At 42.4% G+C, this 22695-nt stretch overlaps 1 protein-coding gene across 5 annotated transcripts; it reads left to right on the top strand.

The window, feature by feature from the left end:
- The first annotated feature begins 412 nt into the window (after window positions 1–412).
- grpel2 (GrpE-like 2, mitochondrial) lies at window positions 413–20469 on the top strand. 5 transcript variants are annotated; one of them, XM_052529422.1, is made up of 4 exons: window positions 413–508; window positions 12742–12901; window positions 16935–17016; window positions 17128–20469. In XM_052529422.1, the coding sequence occupies exons 2-4, from the start codon at window positions 12860–12862 to the stop codon at window positions 17451–17453; spliced, it is 450 nt and encodes a 149-aa protein (XP_052385382.1). In that variant the 5' UTR covers window positions 413–508; window positions 12742–12859; the 3' UTR covers window positions 17454–20469. The 5 variants fall into 5 exon arrangements, 2 of the variants coding, with proteins under 2 accessions (XP_052385382.1, XP_052385381.1); XM_052529421.1 differs by lacking the exon at window positions 413–508 and adding an exon at window positions 606–773; XR_008147211.1 differs by lacking the exon at window positions 413–508 and having other exon boundaries at window positions 12758–15880; window positions 17128–17195.
- The last annotated feature ends 2226 nt before the right edge of the window (window positions 20470–22695 follow it).

The raw sequence follows: 22695 nt of genomic DNA, 5'->3' as shown, positions 1-22695 counted from the left end.
TCGCAGGCTCCCGAGCTGTGTTTTGGACTGAAAGAGTGGGATGAGTTTTGTATTTGATGTCGATTTTGGTGTTTGTGGTATGTCATCTTTCCCACAATGGATGTTTTATTGTTCAAGTTCACTGCCCTTTTACAGTAGCTGTTGGCAATACATATTATAGGTTGTGTAATCTGCCAATAAACCCCAGAGAAGAAGAGGCAGGACAAGGGCAACCTCCACTGAGGTATAAATGAACAATCGACTCGAGATTTAACCAGCAAAGGGGAAAATGCTGGAGTGCTCCAGAGCCTCTTATGTCCAACAGTCTGAAGAAGACATCCTCAAAGCGTTAATACTTTTCATAACTAGAATATAAACAGTAAGAACCTAGTCGCCACCATACCCCAATCCATCAGGTGGCGGTAATGCACCATCGGGTTTGCACTCCGCCATAAAGCCTAACAGAAGAGGAAGAAGACTCGAACGGCTGGGTTTCCTCCAGATTGCACAGCCAAAATATCGTAAAAATGTATGAAAACGAATGTTTTGGTCTCCATTTAAGGTTATCAGTGTTTATCAATTTATATTTAAAATATAAATGAATAAATTGTAGAAATAGGCGGGGTTTGGGATTTTGTGGCTGTAGTAACTAGTGACCAGTTGGCTGGCCTAAACTTCCGCTGCAGTGAATTTGAACGGAATCTAAAAAATATGGCTATACGCTGTTTTTTCTCGGCTCGGAAAAATCTGAACTGCGTCGGCAGATTACAACTCCTCTTGTCGAATGATTGCAGGTGTGTATTAGCAACATATAGCACCTCCTCTATCCATTTAAAATGTAAACGTTAAAGTAAAGACAACACTTTCAACAAACTAGCCAGCGTTAGCTAGTTAGCTTTCCGTTTGCTAACGTTAGCTAGGGGGGAACGCAGACCCTAGTTAAGCACGTATTCTGACCTTGAATATACAAAGGGGGGTCCGTTTTCCCAAAGTACTCGTTTGGTGTGGTGATCAGACAAATAGAGATGTAGCGGAGTTGTGTCTACAGATTATTTCTGACCTATACACGCTTTATTCGAGAAGGGTGGAACTGCAGCCCGCAATTCGGGGCGATCCTAGGCTGGACACATTACATTTTTAACAATGCTTTTTTTTTCTGATGAAAACTAGTTCATTTCATCAGCCGATTAGACCAGTTTCGTAATATTATCACATGTCCCAGCTGCTTTCCGTAGTTTTGAAGTAATCACGAAAACATGCCTTATTTTAGGTCATTTTTCAGCCTCCTGTTCGTTCTATTGAGCACTTCCGAACGTTCTATTCCAGCCTATTTGTACTACGTCACAATGCCTGCTTTGCTATTGTTGGCAATGAGACCTGCCCGCGTTGGTAGTTATAATGTAAACAACACAAAATTACTCATGGAACTCTGTCGTCCCAAATCAAATGTTATTTGTCACATACACATACATGGTTAGCAGATGTTAATGCGAGTGTAGCGAAATGCTTGTGCTTCTAGTTCCGACAATGCACTAATAACCAACAAGTAATCTAACTAACAATTCCAAAACTACTGTCTTATACACAGTGTAAGGGGATAAAGAATATGTACATAAGGATATATGAATGAGTGATGGTACAGAGCAGCATAGGCAAGATACAGTAAATGGTATCGAGTACAGTATATACATATGAGATGAGTATGTAAACAAAGTGGCATAGTTAAAGTGGCAGGTGATAGATACATGTATTACATAAGGATGCAGTAGATGATATAGAGTACAGTGTATACGTATGCATATGAGATGAATAATGTAGGGTATGTAACATTATATAAGGTAGCATTGTTTAAAGTGGCTAGTGATATATTTTACATAATTCCCCATCAATTCCCATTATTAAAGTGGCTGGAGTTGTGTCAGTGTGTTGGCAGCAGCCACTCAATGTTAGTGGTGACTATTTAACAGTCTGATGGCCTTGAGATAGAAGCTGTTTTTCAGTCTCTCGGTCCCAGCTTTGATGCACCTGTACTGACCTCGCCTTCTGGATGATAGCGGGGTGAACAGGCAGTGGCTTGGGTGGTTGTTGTCCTTGATGATCTTTATGGCCTTCCTGTAACATCGGGTGGTGTAGGTGTCCTGGAGGGCAGGTAGTTTGCCCCCGGTGATGCGTTGTGCAGACCTCACTACCCTCTGGAGAGCCTTACGGTTGTGGGCGGAGCAGTTGCCGTACCAGGCGGTGATACAGCCCGCCAGGATGCTCTCGATTGTGCATCTGTAGAAGTTTGTGAGTGCTTTTGGTGACAAGCCGAATTTCTTCAGCCTCCTGAGGTTGAAGAGGCGCTGCTGCGCCTTCTTCATGATGCTGTCTGTGTGAGTGGACCAATTCAGTTTGTCTGTGATGTGTATGCTTAGGAACTTAAAACTTACTACCCTCTCCACTACTGTTCCATCGATGTGGATAGGGGGGTGTTCCCTCTGCTGTTTCCTGAAATCCACAATCATCTCCTTATTTTTGTTGACGTTGAGTGTGAGGTTATTTTCCTGACACCACACTCCGAGGGCCCTCACCTCCTCCCTGTAGGCCGTCTCGTCGTTGTTGGTAATCAAGCCTACCACTGTCGTGTCGTCCGCAAACTTGATGATTGAGTTGGAGGCGTGCGTGGCCACGCAGTCGTGGGTGAACAGGGAGTACAGGAGAGGGCTCAGAACGCACCCTTGTGGGGCCCCAGTGTTGAGGATCAGCGGGGTGGAGATGTTGTTGCCTACCCTCACCACCTAGGGGCGGCCCGTCAGGAAGTCCAGTACCCATTGCACAGGGCGGGGTCGAGACCCAGGGTCTCGAGCTTGATGACGAGCTTGGAGGGTACTATGGTGTTGAATGCCGAGCTGTAGTCGATGAACAGCATTCTCACATAGGTATTCCTCTTGTCCAGATGGGTTAGGGCAGTGTGCAGTGTGGTTGAGATTGCATCGTCTGTGGACCTATTTGGGCGGTAAGCAAATTGGAGTGGGTCTAGGGTGTCAGGTAGGGTGAAGGTGATATGGTCTCTCAAAGCACTTCATGATGACGGAAGTGAGTGCTACAGGGCGGTAGTCGTTTAGCTCAGTTACTTTAGCTTTCTTGGGAACAGGAACAATGGTGGCCCTCTTGAAGCATGTGGGAACAGCAGACTGGTATAGGGATTGATTGAATATGTCCGTAAACACACCGGCCAGCTGGTCTGCGCATGCTCTGAGGGCGCGGCTGGGGATGCCGTCTGGGCCTGCAGCCTTGCGAGGGTTAACACGTTTAAATGTCTTACTCACCTCGGCTGCAGTGAAGGAGAGTCTGCATGTTTTCGTTGCAGGCCGTGTCAGTGGCACTGTATTGTCCTCAAAGCGGGCAAAAAGTTATTTAGTCTGCCTGGGAGCAAGACATCCTGGTCCGTGACTGGGCTGGTTTTCTTCTTGTAGTCCGTGATTGACTGTAGACCCTGCCACATGCCTCTTGTGTCTGAGCCGTTGAATTGAGATTCTACTTTGTCTCTGTACTGACGTTTAGCTTGTTTGATAGCCTTGCGGAGGGAATTTTTTATTTATTTTTTTATTTCACCTTTATTTAACCAGGTAGGCTAGTTGAGAACAAGTTCTCATTTGCAACTGCGACCTGGCCAAGATAAAGCATAGCAGTGTGAACAGACAACACAGAGTTACACATGGAGTAAACAATTTAGCAAGTCAATAACACAGTAGAAAAAAATGGGCAGTCTATATACAATGTGTGCAAAAGGCATGAGGAGGTAGGCGAATAATACAATTTTGCAGATTAACACTGGTGATAAATGATCAGATGGGCATGTACAGGTAGAGATATTGGTGTGCAAAAGAGCAGAAAAGTAAATAAATAAAAACAGTATAAAAACAGTATGGGAATGAGGTAGGTGAAAAAGGGTGAGCTATTTACCAATAGACTATGTACAGCTGCAGCGATCGGTTAGCTGCTCGGATAGCTGATGTTTGAAGTTGGTGAGGGAGATAAAAGTCTCCAACTTCAGCGATTTTTGCAATTCGTTCCAGTCACAGGCAGCAGAGTACTGGAACGAAAGGCGGCCAAATGAGGTGTTGGCTTTAGGGATGATCAGTGAGATACACCTGCTGGAGCGCGTGCTGCGGATGGGTGTTGCCATCGTGACCAGTGAACTGAGATAAGGCGGAGCTTTACCTAGCATGGACTTGTAGATGACCTGGAGCCAGTGGGTCTGGCGACGAATATGTAGTGAGGGCCAGCCGACTAGAGCATACAAGTCGCAGTGGTGGGTGGTATAAGGTGCTTTAGTGACAAAACGGATGGCACTGTGATAGACTGCATCCAGTTTGCTGAGTAGAGTGTTGGAAGCCATTTTGTAGATGACATCGCCGAAGTCGAGGATCGGTAGGATAGTCAGTTTTACTAGGGTAAGCTTGGCAGCGTGAGTGAAGGAGGCTTTGTTGCGGAATAGAAAGCCGACTCTGGATTTGATTTTTGATTGGAGATGTTTGATGTGAGTCTGGAAGGAGAGTTTGCAGTCTAGCCAGACACCTAGGTACTTATAGATGTCCACATATTCAAGGTTGGAACCATCCAGGGTGGTGATGCTAGTCGGGCATGCGGGTGCAGGCAGCGATCGGTTGAAAAGCATGCATTTGGTTTTACTCGCGTTTAGGAGCAGTTGGAGGCCACGGAAGGAGTGCTGCACTGTTTGTATTCGGTCATGTTACCAGTCACCTTGCCCTGATTAAAAGCAGTGGTTCGCGCTTTCAGTTTCACGCGAATGCTGCCATAAATCCACGGTTTCTGGTTAGGGAATGTTTTAATCGTTGCTATGGGAACGACATATTCAACGCACGTTCTAATGAACTCGCACACCGAATCAGCGTATTCGTCAATGTTGTTGTCTGACGCAATACAAAACATATCCCAGTCCACGTGATGGAAGCAGTCTTGGAGTGTGGAGTCAGCTTGGTCGGACCAGCGTTGGACAGACCTCAGCGTGGGAGCTTCTTTTTTTAGTTTCTGTCTGTAGGCAGGGATCAACAAAATGGAGTCGTGGTCAGCTTTTTCCGAAGGAGGGCGGGGCAGGGCCTTATATGCGTCGCGGAAGTTAGAGTAACAATGATCCAAGGTTTTTCCACCCCTGGTTGTGCAATCGATATGCTGATAAAATTTAGGGAGTCTTGTTTTCAGATTCGCCTTGTTAAAATCCCCAGCTACAATGAATGCAGCCTCCGGACCGGATATATGGATTCCAGTTTGCAAAGAGTCAAATAAAGTTATTTCAGAGCCATCGATGTGTCTGCTTGGGGGGGGGGATATATACGGCTGTGATTATAATCGAAGAGAATTCTCTTGGTAGATGTGGTCGACATTTGATTGTGAGGAATTCTAAATCAGGTGAACAGAAGGATTTGAGTTCCTGTATGTTTCTTTCATCACACCATGTCTCGTTAGCCATAAGGCATACGCCCGCGCCCCTCTTCTTGCCAGAAAGATGTTTGTTTCTGTCGGCGCGATGCGTGGAGAAACCCGCTGGCTGCACCGCCTCCGATAGCGTCTCTCCAGTGAGCCATGTTTCCGTGAAGCAAAGAACGTTACAGTCTCTGGTGTCCCTCTGGAATGCTACCCTTGCTCGGATTTCATCAACCTTGTTGTCAAGAGACTGGACATTGGCGAGAAGAATGCTAGGGAGTGGTGCACGATGTGCCCGTCTCCGGAGTCTGACCAGAAGACCGCCTCGTTTCCCTCTTTTTCGGAGTCGGTTTTTTGGGTCGCCGCATGAGATCCATTCCGTTGTCCTGTTTGAAAAGCAGAACACAGGATCCGTGTCGCGAAAATCATATTCTTGGTCGTACTGATGGTGAGTTGACGCTGATCTTATATTCAGTAGTTCTTCTCGAACCTAAGATGACCTGGGGTACTAATGTAAGAAATAACACGGAAAATTCAGGCTCAATGAAATTTTAAGCGTCACTCCAGTCAACACAGAACGTTCCATTCCATTAATTTGTTATGGGCTCGCGCCAGTGTTCCATCTTAGCCAATGTTCTTTTGCCATTGGGTGAATTTTGACTCGTTCTATTGTCCAGCCTACATCTGCAGGAACCCATCTTTATACTTCTATTGGTACATTTGTAAGGCAGGGGCGCTTCCGTACAGTACTGTAGATGGTGGCAATGCACCATAACGTTGGATGCCAACAGCCGATAAACCCCACAGAAGAAGAAGCCGGGGCGACAACAGTAGCTAGTACACACCGGTAGTGTCCTCCGCCTGTGGGGCAATGTTTTCCTGCAGTTCTGTTAGCGACATTGAGGGAAGATGTTCGGTAGGCGGGAGCGGAGGACACTGTTTGCTAGCTTAGCCAGCTAATCCTAGGGAGGACTCCGGTACACAGCAGTCGTTGGTGACGCCGCGTGCTAGCTAGCTGTCGCTAACGAGAGAGATTTATATATATTTTTTCTCCAACAATAATACCATTATTACACATCAATACAGGGACATTCATGTGAATACAATGAAAAATGAAATATTAAAATAATAATACTGCTTAAGAAAATGATAATGATTTACAAGGACAAGGAATTACAAGGATAAGCATAATGCCTTTCAACATCATCAAATGTAAACATAGGTACATTTTGAGATTTTATACACAACCATTCATGAATTTCAATCCATAGTTTACTAGGATGGTGGCATGAAAATAAAAATGCTCTATAGATTCTGAGTCAGAGGAACAAAAAACACAAGGCATTTTGTCAAAATGGAACCTTTTGTGCAAGAAATCATAAACAGGGTAGATATTATTTTAAAATGCATTTCTTTAACTTTTGGGTTAACTGGACAATTAAGGGTAAAGGTAGTTGCTTTTGACCATAGCATGGGTTGGTCACTTCCATAGCAATACATTTCATTATTATCACCAAAATTACTTCATTAATTGACAATTGCATCCACTTATTGTTGAATTTTTTTTCTGTCCAAAAGGTTCAAGTCATTCGTTTTGTGAACTTGGAAAGTGGGAACAACCTCATAATATAATAAAGTGTTAATAAGTCCAAGTATAGGAAGTGGAATTGCTTTGTAAACCTTCATATATTCTCTCTTGAGTAATATTACCCTGAAATTTACCAATGAACTCATCAAATGGCAGAAACTCCCCCGTGTTGTCTAACAAATCACATATTTATTTTTTATTTTATTTCACCTTTATTTAACCAGCCAGTTGAGAACAAGTTCTCATTTACAACTGCGACCTGGCCAAGATAAAGCAAAGCAGTGCACAAACAACAACAGAGTTACACATGGAATAAACAAACGTACAGTCAATAACACAATAGAAAAAAGTCTATATACAGTGTGTGCAAATGGTGTGAGGAGGTAAGGCAATAAATAGGCCACAGTAGCGAAGTAATTACAATTCAGCAAATTAACACTGGAGTGATGGATGTGCAGATGATGATGTGCATGTAGAAATATTGGTGTGCAAAAAAAGTAAATTAAAACTATGGGGATGAGTTGGGTAGATTGGATGGGCTATTTACAGATTGGCTGTGTACAGCTGCAGCGATCGGTTAGCAGCTCAGATAGCTGATGTTTAAAATTAGTGAGGGAGATGTGTCTCCAACTTCAGTGATTTTTGACATTCGTTCCAGTCATTGGCAGCAGCGAACTGGAAGGAAAGGCGGCCAAAGGAGGTGTTGGCTTTGGGGATGACCAGTGAGATATACCTGCTGGAGCACGTGCTACGGGTGGGTGTTGTTATTGTGACCAGTAAGCTGAGATAAGGCAGCGCTTTACCTAGCATAGACTCATAGATGACCTGGAGCCAGTGGGTCTGGCTACAAATATGTGGCGAGGGCCAGCCGACGAGAGCATACAGGTCGCAGTGGTGGGTGGTATATGGGGCTTTGGTGACAAAACGGATGGCACTGTGATAGACTGCATCCAGTTTGCTGAGTAGTGTTGGATGCTATTTTGTAAATGACATCGCCAAAGTCGAAGATCTGTAGGATAGTCAGTTTTACGAAGGTATGTTTGGCAGCGTGAGTGAAGGAGTCCGATTCTAGATTTAATTTTGGATTGGAGATATCTGATCTATATCTTTACCAAAAATATGGATCCCTTTTTAAATTCTCAAGATTTGTTAAGAAATACGGCTAGTAAATCCCTGGCTAAAATAAATAAGAGGGGAGATTGGACAACCCTGTCTAATTCCTCTAACAATAGAGAAACAAGGGGATGTTCCAGTGGTCATAGGCACCAAACTGCTAATATCATATACATCATCCGTATCACTTTACAGAAAACCGTCCCGAACACCAAAACTAAAGAGAACACATTTTTATTTAGCACTAAAGTGTCAAAAGCCTTAAAAATATATAAAAGCAATATGAAGCCATCATAAAATATCTAATCCAATCGTATATGGTTATGAATAATCCTTCCTTTTTAATGAAGGTTGATTGAGTCACTGATTTATATCATCAAGGCCCTTTTTTCAGCCTATTTGCATCGACATGAGCTAGGAACTTAAGGTCAGTTGCCAACAATGTGATTGGTCTCCAATTGTCCAGGTAAAGAGAGCCTTTGGTTTGGGTTGGGTATAAGAACTATTAGTCCCTGTCTCAAATAGAAGGAGGTAAAATAGGATTAGGGTTAGACTCATATTAAGTAGTACATTAAAGTGAAATTCAAAAACATTAGTTAAAGTACTTTACACCATGAATGCATCATTTGCTATATATATATATATATATATATATAAAAAATCTCACACTTTGACTTTAAATTAAATCCATTTTAATCCTAAATTTGTAACTAATTGTTGAAAAAGTCAAGTCAATATATATATATATATATGCTTGCCCTGATTACTACTAATAATATTATGGCACAAAGTAAACAAATAAATAAATATATATATTTATGGTCTGCTAAAGTATTATACACCACTTTTATACGTGAGGAAACCAGTGATGAAATATTGAATCAGATATGTTCCCTGTGTCACCACATTAAGTGGGTTATCATCAAGTAAAAACAACCACAACCTCCCTGATAGTCAGGTGCAAGGGTTGGGGAAAGGGCCAACAAGCTGGCTGACATCTTTCAGTCAAAGGTATGCCAAAACGAATGTAATTTTCACTAAGCTGTAGGCTAATAACCTGATAATATTTTAGGCTTACATTTAAACTATTTATTTTTTAAACATCAACAAATTGTGTGGTGGCTTTGACAGAACTTTGAGTTGATTACAACAAGAAACTGTTACAATTCCTGTCCGTATTTCTCAATTTACAGTGGTACAATCATATCAGATATTATTGCTGCTTTAAAACAGCTCGGAAATCTCCAACTTCGGTGTGTTCAAGACAACTGGCAACTCAGAAAAGACTGAGGGGGAAATCACGTTGAGCGTTCATCCAACTCGGAATTCCAAGTCAGAAACTCGGGCATCTTTCTAAGGCACCGACTTTCTGATTTTAAGATCAGTGACATCATAATTTGACCTCGTTTTTTGTCAGTTACCAGTTGTCTGTATAGTACATACTGGGTGTGGCCGCAGTAAATTACTATAGTTGCTCAGCGAAACTCCATATTTGGTGAGTAACAAAACATATTATGACATAATGCTTGCAGTGCTGTCTGTGAAAATTAATGGTAGCTAACTGAGCCAGACACGAGACTTGTCATATTCATTGTCTCTTCCTCTGCCCAGATACTGGTTTAAGTACTAGATAGCTTGTTATCATTAACTAGCTAGCTACCACTGATTTAGCGAGCTGAAACATCATGCCTCTCATAGCACCTCTCATAGCGCCTCTCATAGCGCCTCTCATAGCGCCTCTCATAGCGCCTCTCATAGCGCCTCTCATAGCGCCTCTCATAGCGCCTCTCATAGCGCCTCTCATAGCGCCTCTCATAGCGCCTCTCATAGCGCCTCTCATAGCGCCTCTCATAGCGCCTCTCATAGCGCCTCTCATAGCGCCTCTCATAGCGCCTCTCATAGCGCCTCTCATAGCGCCTCTCATAGCACCTCTCATAGCACCTCTCATAGCACCTCTCATAGCTCCTCTCATAGCACCTCTCATAGCACCTCTCATAGCGCCTCATAGCGCCTCTCATAGCGCCTCTCATAGCGCCTCTCATAGCGTCTCTCATAGCGCCTCATAGCGCCTCATAGCGCCTCTCATAGCACTGCATAGACGGCAATCCTTGTATCTAGAATCTATTGTTTTAAACTGTTTATTTGAACTAGAATAAGAGAGTGTTAGATAAGCATGAAGAACTTATTGGTACTGCTCTAGTTTACACTTCTATGTTTACACGGTCTCCACCGATAAATCCATGATTATCGAAAACTTCAATAAGCACTTCTCAACGGCTGGCCATGCCTTCCGCCTGGCTACTCCAACCTCGGCCAACAGCTCCGCCCCCCCCCGTAGTTCCTCACCCAAGCCTCTCCAGGTTCTCCTTTACCCAAATCCAGATAGCAGATGTTCTGAAAGAGCTGCAAAACCTGGACCCGTACAAATCAGCTGGGCTTGACAATCTGGACCTGCTATTTCTGAAACTATCTGCCGCCATTGTCGCAACCCCTATTACCAGCCTGTTCAACCTCTCTTTCATATCGTCTGAGATCCCTAAGGATTGAAAAGCTGCCGCAGTCATCCCCCTCTTCAAAGGGGGAGACACCCTGGACCCAAACTGCTATAGACCTATATCCATCCTGCCCTGCCTATCTAAGGTCTTCGAAAGCCAAGTCAACAAACAGGTCACTGACCATCTCGAATCCCACCGTACCAATCTGGTTTCCGAGCCGGTCACGGGTGCACCTCAGCCACACTCAAGGTACTAAATGATATCATAACCGCCATCGATAAAAGACAGTACTGTGCAGCCGTCTTCATCGACCTCGCCAAGGCTTTCGACTCTGTCAATCACCAAATTCTTATCAGCAGACTCAACAGCCTCGGTTTTTCGGATGACTGCCTTGCCTGGTTCACCAATTACTTTGCAGACAGAGTTCAGTGTGTCAAATCAGAGGGCATGCTGTCCGGTCCTCTGGCAGTCTCTATGGGGGTGCCACAGGGTTCAATTCTCGGGCCGACTCTTTTCTCTGTATATATCAATGATGTTGCTCTTGCTGCGGGCGATTCCCTGATCCACCTCTACGCAGACGACACCATTCTATATACTTTCGGCCCGTCATTGGACACTGTGCTATCAAACCTCAAACGAGCTTCAATGCCATACAGCACTCCTTCCGTGGCCTCCAACTGCTCTTAAACGCGAGTAAAACCAAATGCATGCTTTTCAACCGATCGCTGCCTGCACCCGCATGCCCGACTAGCATCACCACCCTGGATGGTTCCAACCTTGAATATGTGGACATCTATAAGTACCTAGGTGTCTGGCTAGACTGCAAACTCTCCTTCCAGACTCACATCAAACATCTCCAATCAAAAATCAAATCCAGAGTCGGCTTTCTATTCCGCAACAAAGCCTCCTTCACTCACGCTGCCAAGCTTACCCTAGTAAAACTGACTATCCTACCGATCCTCGACTTCGGCGATGTCATCTACAAAATGGCTTCCAACACTCTACTCAGCAAACTGGATGCAGTCTATCACAGTGCCATCCGTTTTGTCAATAAAGCACCTTATACCACCCACCACTGCGACTTGTATGCTCTAGTCGGCTGGCCCTCACTACATATTCGTCGCCAGACCCACTGGCTCCAGGTCATCTACAAGTCCATGCTAGGTAAAGCTCCGCCTTATCTCAGTTCACTGGTCACGATGGCAACACCCATCCGTAGCACGCGCTCCAGCAGGTGTATCTCACTGATCATCCCTAAAGCCAACACCTCATTTGGCCGCCTTTCGTTCCAGTACTCTGCTGCCTGTGACTGGAACGAATTGCAAAAATCGCTGAAGTTGGAGACTTTTATCTCCCTCTCCAACTTCAAACATCAGCTATCCGAGCAGCTAACCGATCGCTGCAGCTGTACATAGTCTATAGGTAAATAGCTCACCCTTTTTCACCTACCTCATTCCCATACTGTTTTTATACTGTTTTTATTTATTTACTTTTCTGCTCTTTTGCACACCAATATCTCTACCTGTACATGCCCATCTGATCATTTATCACTCCAGTGTTAATCTGCAAAATTGTATTATTCGCCTACCTCCTCATGCCTTTTGCACACATTGTATATAGACTGCCCATTTTTGTCTACTGTGTTATTGACTTGCTAATTGTTTACTCCATGTGTAACTCTGTGTTGTCTGTTCACACTGCTATGCTTTATCTTGGCCAGGTCGCAGTTGCAAATGAGAACTTGTTCTCAACTAGCCTACCTGGTTAAATAAAGGTGAAAAAAAAAACAACAAAAAAAACACCCACTCTGTCAAAATATTTTACTGTCATTCCTCTCAAAGAACAAGGTTTAAGGGATCCTGAGTTAGTTAGTGGTTATAGCCTGAGCTCTGTTACAAATCCCACAGAAGTGGTATGTTGGCGCAAAGCCACATTAAGTAGGATTTTTAAGGAGTCAAATGTTCAGAAGGAAATAGTTTGAACAGCTAATTCCTTCACATGATGGTGGAACATACATTAAGGGTTTTTACGGGTTTGCCCTGATTGCTACTAATAATATTACGGCACAAAGTTTAAAAAATATATATATAGAGGCCGATATTCTGAACATTTCCTTCTCTTCCATATTTTGCATTCCAGCGCCGTGATTGGCCTCTACAGCACAGCAGCAAAGCAGTGGGGAACAGGTGATGATTGCCATGGTGATGACACCACAGATGACTCCAGCCATGCGGGGACCAGTGTGAGACTGCTGGAGATGAGAGCCAGCAAGCTGGAGGAGCAGGTCAGGGAGCTCACGGTAAGAGCCTCAATGGTGAGAGGCCCTTTCTCACAAAGTCCGTTCTTTTTGTCCGAACAATTAGTCTGTAAAAATATTTATATGAGCACGTCTTGTTTATGGTGTCGTTCACACCAATTGCAAAATATCGTCCTGCCTCAATCTGTCAATTATTTATACAGGTTGAATTTTTGCGTCTTTTCGCATGCGAAAATAAGCTGTTGACCAAAAGAACGCGCACTGACACTGACAGGTCTGTGGATTATTTGTGTGAATAAAATAATAAATTTCTCTCTGCCAGTTTTTTACATTTGCAATGTATCAAAGTTTAGCCAATGGGATCACGGCGTTCTCGCCATTCAAACTTCCCCGCCAGTTCATTGCCAACGCTAGCAAGTCAGAGGATCGATCTATGCTTCTATGCCTGGTAGGCTATATATAGTTTTTAAAAATGGCTTGAAATAAGTTTCAAACTACAGTTGAAGTCGGAAGTTTACATGCACATAGATTGGAGTCATTAAAACTCGTTTTTCAACCACTCCACAAATTTCTTGTGATCAAACTATAGTTTTGGCAAGTCGGTTAGGACATCTACTTTGTGCATGACACAAGTCATTTTCCAGCAATTGTTTACAGACAGATTATTTCAGGTAAAATTCACTATCACAATTCCAGTGGGGCAGAAGTTTACATGCGCTTAGTTGATTGTGCCTTTAAACAGCTTGGAAAATTTCTAAAAATTATGTCATGGCTTTAGAAGATTCTGATAGGCTTATTGACATCATTTGAGTCAGTTGGAGGTGTACCTGTGGATGTATTTCAAGGCCAACCTTCAAACTCAGTGCCTATTTGCTTGACATCATGGGAAAATTAAAATAAATCAGCCAAAACCTCAGAAAACCAATTGTAGACCTCCACAAGTCTCCACAAGTCTGGTTTATACTTGGGAGCAATTTCCAAATGTCTGAAGTTACCACATTCATCTGTACAAACAATAGTACGCAAGTATAAACACCATGGGACCACGCAGCCTTCATACCGCTCAGGAAGGAGACACGTTCTGTCTCCTAGAGATGAATGTACTGTGGTGCAAAAAGTCCAAATCAATCCCAGAACAACAGCAAAGGACCTTGTGAAGATGCTGGAGGAAACAGGTACAGAAGTATCTATATCCACAGTAAAACGAGTCCTATATCGACATAACCTGAATGGCCGCTCAGCAAGGAACAAGCTACTGCTCCAAAACCGCCATTAAAAAGCCAGACTACAGTTTGCAACTGCACATTGGGACAAAGATTGTACTTTTTGGAGAAATGTCCTCTGGTCTGATGAAACGAAAATAGAACTGTTTGGCCATAATGACCATCGTTATGTTTGGAGGAAAAAGGGGGAGGCTTGCAAGCAGAAGAACACCATCCCAATTTTGAAGGACGGAGGTGGCAGCATCATGTTGTGGGGCTGCTTTGCTGCAGGAGGGACTGGTGCACTTCACAAAATAGATGGCATCATGAGGCAGGAAAATTATGTGGATGTATTGAAGCAACATCTCAAGACATCAGTCAGGAAGTTAAAGCTTGGTTGCAAATAGGTCTTCCAAATGGACAATGACCCCAAGCATACTTTCAAAGTTGTGTCAAAATGGCTTGAGGACAACAAAGTCAAGGTATTGGAGTGGCCATCACAAAGCCCTGACCTCAATCCTATAGAAAATGTGTGGACTGAACTGAAAAAGCGTGTGCGAGCAAGGAGGCCTACCAACCTGACACCGTTACACCAGCTCTGTCAGGGGGAATGGGCCAAAATTCACCCAACTTATTGTGGAAAGCTTGTGGAAGGCTACCTGAAATGTTTGACCTTAGTTAAACAATTTAAAGGCAATGCTACCAAATACTAATTGAGTGTATGTACACTTCTGACCCACTGGGAATGTGATGAAATAAATAAAAGCTGAAATAAATCATTCTCTCTGCTATAATTCTGACATTTTACGTTCTTAAAATAAAGTGGTGATCCTAAATGACCTAAGACGGAATTTTTACTTGAATTAAATGTCAGGAATTGTGAAAAACTGAGTTTAAATGTATTTGGCTAAGGTGTGTGTAAACTTCCGACTTCTTCAACTGTGTATATATATGTATTATATAGTCTGCTAAAGTGAATCTGTGCTATAGGCCGAGTAAATACAGTGCAAGTTCTCCCACTTAAAAAAAGATGAGAGGCCTGTAATTTTCATCATGGTGTCCTTTGACAGCTCTTTGGTCTTGGCCATAGTGGAGTTTGGAGTGTGACTGTTTGAGGTTGTGGACAGGTGTCTTTTATACTGTCTTTTATACTGATAACAAGTTCAAATAGGTGCCATTAATACAGGTAACGAGTGGAGGACAGAGGAGCCTCTTAAAGAAGAAGTTACATGTTTGTGAGAGCCAGAAATCTTGCTTGTTTGTAGGTGACCAAATACTTATTTTCCACCATAATTTGCAAATAAATTCATAAAAAATCCTACAAAGTGATTTTCTGGATTTTTTTTCTTCTCATTTCGTCTGTCATAGTTGAAGTGTACCTATGATGAAAATTACAGGCCTCTCTCATCTTTTTAAGTGGGAGAACTTGCACAATTGGTGGCTGACTAAATACTTTTTTGCCCCACTGTATCTGCCAGATTTGACCCTTATCAATAAGTGGTAGCACAGATTAAGATAAAGCACTCTACTCTAATTAAAAATGTAGTGTCAACATAACCACCCATTGCTTCACAAACATGGATCAACGGCTGATCGTTGGGCTGTGGATCAACGGCTGATCGTTGGGCTGTGGATCAACGGCTGACCGTTGGGCTGTGGATCAACGGCTGGTCGTTGGGCTGTGGATCAACGGCTGATCGTTGGGCTGTGGATCAACGGCTGATCGTTGGGCTGTGGATCAACGGCTGATCGTTGGGCTGTGGATCAACGGCTGATCGTTGGGCTGTGGATCAACGGCTGATCGTTGGGCTATGGACAGGTTGCATGCTTTTCTATTTTGTAATGGTTGGCAATTTCATCTTCATAAAGCCTGTATCACAGCTGTCTCTATACCTCCCTCTAAACTTTGCGTGTCAGTTTCTATGATAGGCTACATTTATTTAGCATTATACTATAATGTAGACATGTTTTTGATAGCTTCAAATACTTTCTGTAGCATAAGGTTCTTAATCCATTTTTGGAAAAGGAGAAATGTAATTGGCTAATGTCTGAGTGAGATGCACTGCAGGTGGATTTGATTGACAGGTCCTTTTAGGTGGGTATGAGTTTGCTAATTCTCTATGTCCTTTCAGAAAGTTTCCTATAACAAGGCCTAGTCTGTCTGGACTGCATCTCTTTAATCAGATGGAAAGAGAACCTTAAGCAGCAAGCGTCATGATGGTCAGCATTTTTTGCGTGGAGTGACGACAGGTGCCGGGTTTTTGCATTTTCTCACGTAGTAAATGGGGTGGACTGAATGAAACGTGGCCAAGCACCTTTCATGATTCATCCTATAAGATGAAAAGCTTAACCTAATGTTTTGCCTTTATCATATTGTTTCTCCAATGGTGTATGATTTTTCTCTCATTACTGCGTCCTCTCCAGCCACGTTGAACAACATATTGCCTCAGAGAATGACCGCAGCAGTGTTGGTGACGTTAATGCGAATTTAGGAGGAAAGTGGAGGGGAAAACGCACCATAGTTGGTGTGAATGGTTCAGTGCAGGGGTGTCCATCTCATTCCATGGAGGGCCTAGTGCAGGCTTCCCCCAACTGGTGTCCCTCGGCTGAATCTAGTTGAAGATCCCTGGCTTAGTGTCTGCAGGTTTGGGGGTTTTCCTTTCAATGAAGACCTAGACAACCAGGTGAAGAGTTACTTATTAATTAGTGACTTTATTTCATCAATCAAGCACAAGGGAAGAGCAAAGATTCGCAGACACTCAGCCCTCTGTGGAATGAGTTTGAGATGTTGTTTAGTGCGTCCAACATCTGAATCTGTGTATATATAAATATTTATATTTAATTTTTTTCACGGAAGCTGTATTGTATTCTAGGAAAGATACAAAAGAGTCCTGGCTGATTCTGACAACGTTCGAAGAAGAACTCAGAAGTTTGTTCAAGACGCCAAGCTGTTTGGTGAGATGTTGTTTTTTCTCCTCCTACCCTGACATCTCCGACCCATACCGAGTTTGGTCCTTCTACTTTGTGCAGTTGTAATCCCTCTTCCCTACCGCTCCACTCCTACAGGGATCCAGAGTTTCTGCCGTGACCTGGTGGAGGTAGCTGACCTGTTAAAGCAGACGCCAGGAAACCTGCAGGTGGAGGAGGACCAGAGACTTGCCCAGATCAAGGACAGACTGCAGGGGGTCTTTACAAAGCACGGCCTTATGAAGATGAGCCCTGTTGGGGCTAAATACGACCCTTACCAGCACGAGATAGTGTGCCACACTCCTGCTGAGGGATGGGAGCCTGGCACCGTTGCTGTGGTGAAGCATGATGGGTACAAGCTCCATGGACGCACCATCCGACATGCCCAGGTGGGCATTGCTGTGATGACACAGGAGCAGGACTAAGGCTTGTGCTAGTCTCTGACCTCTCTGTAGTAGTTCACGGTCGTCTGCACCTGACAGATCCAGATGTGCATCAATCCTTTCAGTTACGTAAATGTTTTTCATGTGGGTTGTTTCAATGTTGTCACTTTGTCTAGATTAATTATGTACATACAGTACCTGTAACAAGTTTGGACACACCTACTCATTCCACTGTTTTTATTTGTACTATTTTCTACATTGTAGAATAATAGTGAAGACATCAAAACTATGAAATAACACATATGGAATCATGTGGTAACCAAAAAGAGTGTTAAACAAATCCAAATATATTTTATATTTGAGATTCTTCAATGTAGCCACCCCTTTTCTTTGACAGCTTTGCACACTCTTGGCATTCTCTCAAAGAGCTCTAGAATGCTTTTCCAACAAGCTTGAAGGAGTTCCCACATATGCTGAGCACTTGTTGGCTGCTTTTCCTTCACTCTGTGGTCCAACACATCCAAAACCATCTCAATTGGGTTCAGATTGGGTGATTGTGGAGGCCAGGTCATCTGATGTAGCACTCCATCACTCTCCTTAGTCAAATAGCCCTTACACAGCCTGAAGGTGTATTGGGTCATTGTCCTGTTGAAAAACAAATTATGGTCCCTCTATGCGCAAACCAGATGGGTTGGCGTATCACTGCAGAATGCCGTGGTAGCCATGCTGGTTAAGTGTGCCTTGAATTCTAAATAAATCAGTGTCACCAGCAAAGCACCCCCACACATCACACCTCCTCCTCCATGCTTCATGGTGGGAAACATACATGCAGAGATCATCTGTTCAACTAGTCTGCGTCTCACAAAGACACGGTGGTTAGAACCAAAAATCTCAAATTTGGACTCATCAGACCAAAGGACAGATTTCCACCGGTCTAATTGCTTGTGTTTCTTGACCCAAGCAAGTCTCCTCTTCTTATTGGTGTCATTTTAGTAGTGCTTTCTTTGCAGCAATTCAACTGTGAAGGCCTAATTCACTCAGTCTCCTCTGAACAGTTGATGTTTAGATGTGACTATTACTTGAACTCTGTGAAGCTATTTCTGAGGCTGGTAACTCTAAGAAACGTATCCTCTGCAGCAGAGGTAACTCTAGGTCATCCTTTCCTGTGGCGTTCCTCATGAGAGCCAGTTTCATCATAGTGCTTGATGGTTTTTCTGACTGCACTTGAATAAACTTTCAGCGTTTGTGAAATGTTCCGGATTAACTGACCTTCATGTCTTGAAGTAATGATGGCCTATCATTTCTCTTTGCTTATTTGAGCTGTTCTTGCCATAATATTGACTTATTTTACCAAATAGAGCTGTATTTTGTCACAACACAGCTGATTGGCTCAAACGCATTAAGAAGGAAAGTAATTCCATAAATTAACTTTCAACAAGGCACACCTGTTAATTGAAATGAATTCCAGGTGACTACCTTATGAAGCTGGTTGAGAGAATGCCAAGAGTGTGCAAAGCTGTCATCAAGGCAAAGGGTGGCTACTTTTAAGTATCTCAGATATAAAATATATTTTTTGTTTAACACTTTTATTTTTTTGGTTACTACATGATTCCATATGTGTTATTTCATATTTTTGATGTCTTCGCTATTATTCTACAATGTAGAAAATAGTAAAAAATAAAGAAAAACCCTTGAATGAGTAGTTGTGTCCAAACTTGACTGGTACTGTATGAATTTGCGTATTATAATTTGTCCTGTATTTTCTTTCATTTTGACTTGATCTGAAAATAGGGTCACTGTCACGTTGTTCTAGAAGTACTTTAACTTTGAGACTTGTGCCTATCTTTGTTATTTTCTATTGGTATTTTCTTGTGTTCAATTACATTTTTATTTTTCGGGCATTTGATAACCTGTTGAGCTACAATATTTGTTTTATAGGACTGACGATGGCAAGTCTTTACTTAGCTTGTCTAGCTAGCTGGTAATTCTACATTTGAATGATGTACCGGATGTTTGATCCACCTTCCCCTGTTTCTGGAAGGGTGGGGACTATGCTGTTAGGGGATGACAGAGGCTCGCCTCATAGGATAACTGCCGAGGTGTGGTGATCTCTTAAGGCTCTTATAGCTGCCAAAGGATGACCCAGGTGGGTGTTACACTTTCGGTGGTGGATGTCCCAGCCTATACAGAGCCGTAGCTTTGAACTTCAAAGACAGAAGTGCCTGATGAAAAGCTCCTGGCCTGTCTGATGTTTCTCCCTCCCTGGCTGTACCATCGACGCCACCACCGCTCAAGCTACTCCTTTATTGAACGGGATCATTATCTGTCTGTGGAAGACCATCTCCCATGAACTGCCAGCTGCCTGTTTTTAAAATTTTAAATTTTAAAAATGTAAAGCTTCTGTATTAGAAACACTAGCTATATAAAGCAAATCTATTATTGTTATTATTAGTTATATGAATGTGTTTTGCTATTTACTGACATTCACATGTATGTGTAGATACTCAAGGATATTGTTATACCTCATAAGATCTGGTTGATGAAAACCTTTCGTTTACTTCGTCATGTTGAAGTTGTGTTGCATTGTTCATCCTGCCCTCCACCATTGTTCTTGTTTCGGGTACGTGAGCAAGTAAGAATGAAGATCTTGATGTTAGAGAGAATCTCTGATGTTACAGGTTGGGATGGTTGCGTAGAATGTGCCGTTTACCTGTATCTTTATATGAAGGTTGCAACTTTTGCTTTGAAAATGTTGCGATTTATGTATTTATTTGGACATTGTGTTTTGTTTAGCATTACCCAAAGAGTACTGTATATTTTTATGATGCAACAATGAAATGGTTTCAGTTAGGTGGGTTCATATCGTCTACCCAACCCCTCTTTTGAAAACTTTTTAAAAATGTTTATCTGTCCTTTTTAATTTAAATTGTACTTTGATGCGCATGATCTTATGTACTACACTTGATTTGATGTACAGTGCCTTCCCGGATGTATACACACCCCTTGACTTTATCAACATTTAGTTACAAATTTAGGATTAAAATGGATTTAATTTAAAGTCAAAGTGTGAGATTTTTTATTTGTATTTTTTTTTATATATATATATATATATAGTACATTTTTTATATATATATATATAAAAATGTACTATATCTTGATTCAGAAAGGTATTCAAGCCGCTGAGCAATGCTCCCTCTAATGGAGAAGAAATATCAGCCTGAGCAGAGACGCACACTATTGAACTCCACTTAACTTTATAGAGTTTTCCACTTCTTTACTTAACACTATCAACATTTCACTCTACTGTTGGAATTGTGCTCGAGTCAACGCAATAATAGCCACTTTCAATGTAACATACTGAAAGAAAATGAACTATGCAAGACTTCGTATGCAAGACTAACTGCCAAATATTTTCTTGTAGGCAGAGCAGCATTGGAGTAGGATTATATTGCATTGACAGGCATGACTCATCCACCTACTCTACACGGACCAGCGAGCCATAGCCAATCAGAGCTGCAGTAGGCCTATATGCAAATAGCCATTCACTTTGAACTGCTGTGTTTATAGCACGAGCGGTCACAAGAAGATGTGCATTTATTTATTTTAAATTCTATATCAAAGCGAGAGCTGCATGTTCCCAAGTGTGCATTTTTTGTTCATATTCTTTGCTAGTTAGTGAGTTATTAACCTAGTTATAGCTAATATCTAGTTAACAATGGGGGAGTGGTTGCTTCCTACAAGAGCACAAAGCCTGTGCATTTCTAGCCATCTTTGAAGTCCAGTTATGTCCAGTTCTATTATGTCGTAAAGGGGGCAGGCAGTGTTGTACTTTGAGACTGTCTTGAATAAGCTAAGTAGCCAATAATGCTATGGGAATGATAGTGCAATTTTATTTTGTAAAGTGGTTTCTTGCATCAAACACAACATTTTCAGTCACATTGTCTAATGTACAGGTGGATAAACCACTAAATGTAAAGCCGTGCATGTTTAGTTTTTTATTTCAAAAGTCTCATGGAATGTAGGCCTACATTGAACACCACACATTTGCTGCTAATGTTAACATTTAACATCCATGTCAGGATTTCATGGGACGCATTTTTCTCCATTGTTTTTGACGGTAGGTATACATTCTGATCAAATAGCCTCAGCAGCCTACTTGGCCACTGTTAAAACTGTAACATAAAGGGGATACAGCCTCCGTGTTCACAGTAAACATGCGCGCCGGAAGTTCCACAGAATGTAGTTGAAGTTTGTGCTCAGCAAGACCTGACATCTGCTCAGTGTCGGAAAATAGGTGTTAAGAATCACCTTTGGCAGAGGTGAGAGTTGTGTTTCTTTTGGAGTAAGTCTCTAAGCGTTGCACGCCTGGATTGTACAACATTTATTATTTTTCAAGCTCTGTCAAGCTGGTTGTTGATCATTGCTAGACAGCCATTTAAAAGTCTTGCCATAGTTCTTCAAGCCGATTTTAGGTCAAAACTAACTAGGCCACACAGGACATGTCAATCTCATCTTGGTATGCAACTCCAGTGTAGATTTGGTCTTGTGTTTTAGGTTATTGTCCTGCTGAAAGGTGCATTTGTCTCCCTGTTGAAAGCAGACTGAACCAGGTTTTCCCTCTAGGATGTTGCCTGTGCATATCTCTATTCCGTTTATTTTTATCCCAGAAAAACAACTCCTTAGTCCTTGCCGATGATGAGCATATCCATAAGATGATGCAGCCACCACCATGCTTGAAAATATGACGAGTGGTACTCTGTTGGATTTGCCCCAAACAGAATGCGTTGTATTCAGGACAAAAAGTTCATTTCTTTGCCAATTTCTTTGCAGTTTTACTTTAGTACCTTATTGCAAACAGGATGCATGTTTTGGAAAATATGTATTCTGTAGAGGCTTCATTCTTTTCGCTCTGACATTTTGTTTAGTATTGTGGAGTAACTACAATGTTGTTGATCCATCCTCAGTTTTCTCCCATCACAGCCATTAAACTCTGTAACTGTTTTAAAATCACTGTTGTCCTCATGGTCAAATCCCTTGAGCGGTTTCCTTCCTCTCTGGCAACTGAGTTAGGAAGGACGCCTGTATCTTTGAAGTGACTGGGTGTATTGATACACTATCCAAACATAATTTAGGCATATTCAATGTCTGCTTTTTTTTCTTCGTATTACCCATCTACCAATAGATAGGTGCCCTTTGCGAGGCATTGGATAACCGCCATGGTCTTTGTGGTTAAATTCTGTGGTTGAAATTCACTACTCGACTGAGGGACCTTACAGATAATTGG

Source organism: Oncorhynchus keta, chromosome 11 (assembly GCF_023373465.1).
Source record: "Oncorhynchus keta strain PuntledgeMale-10-30-2019 chromosome 11, Oket_V2, whole genome shotgun sequence".
Taxonomy (NCBI): domain Eukaryota; kingdom Metazoa; phylum Chordata; class Actinopteri; order Salmoniformes; family Salmonidae; genus Oncorhynchus; species Oncorhynchus keta.
The sequence above is the reverse complement of the archived record's forward strand: the minus strand, read 5'-3'. Positions and strand labels throughout refer to the sequence as shown.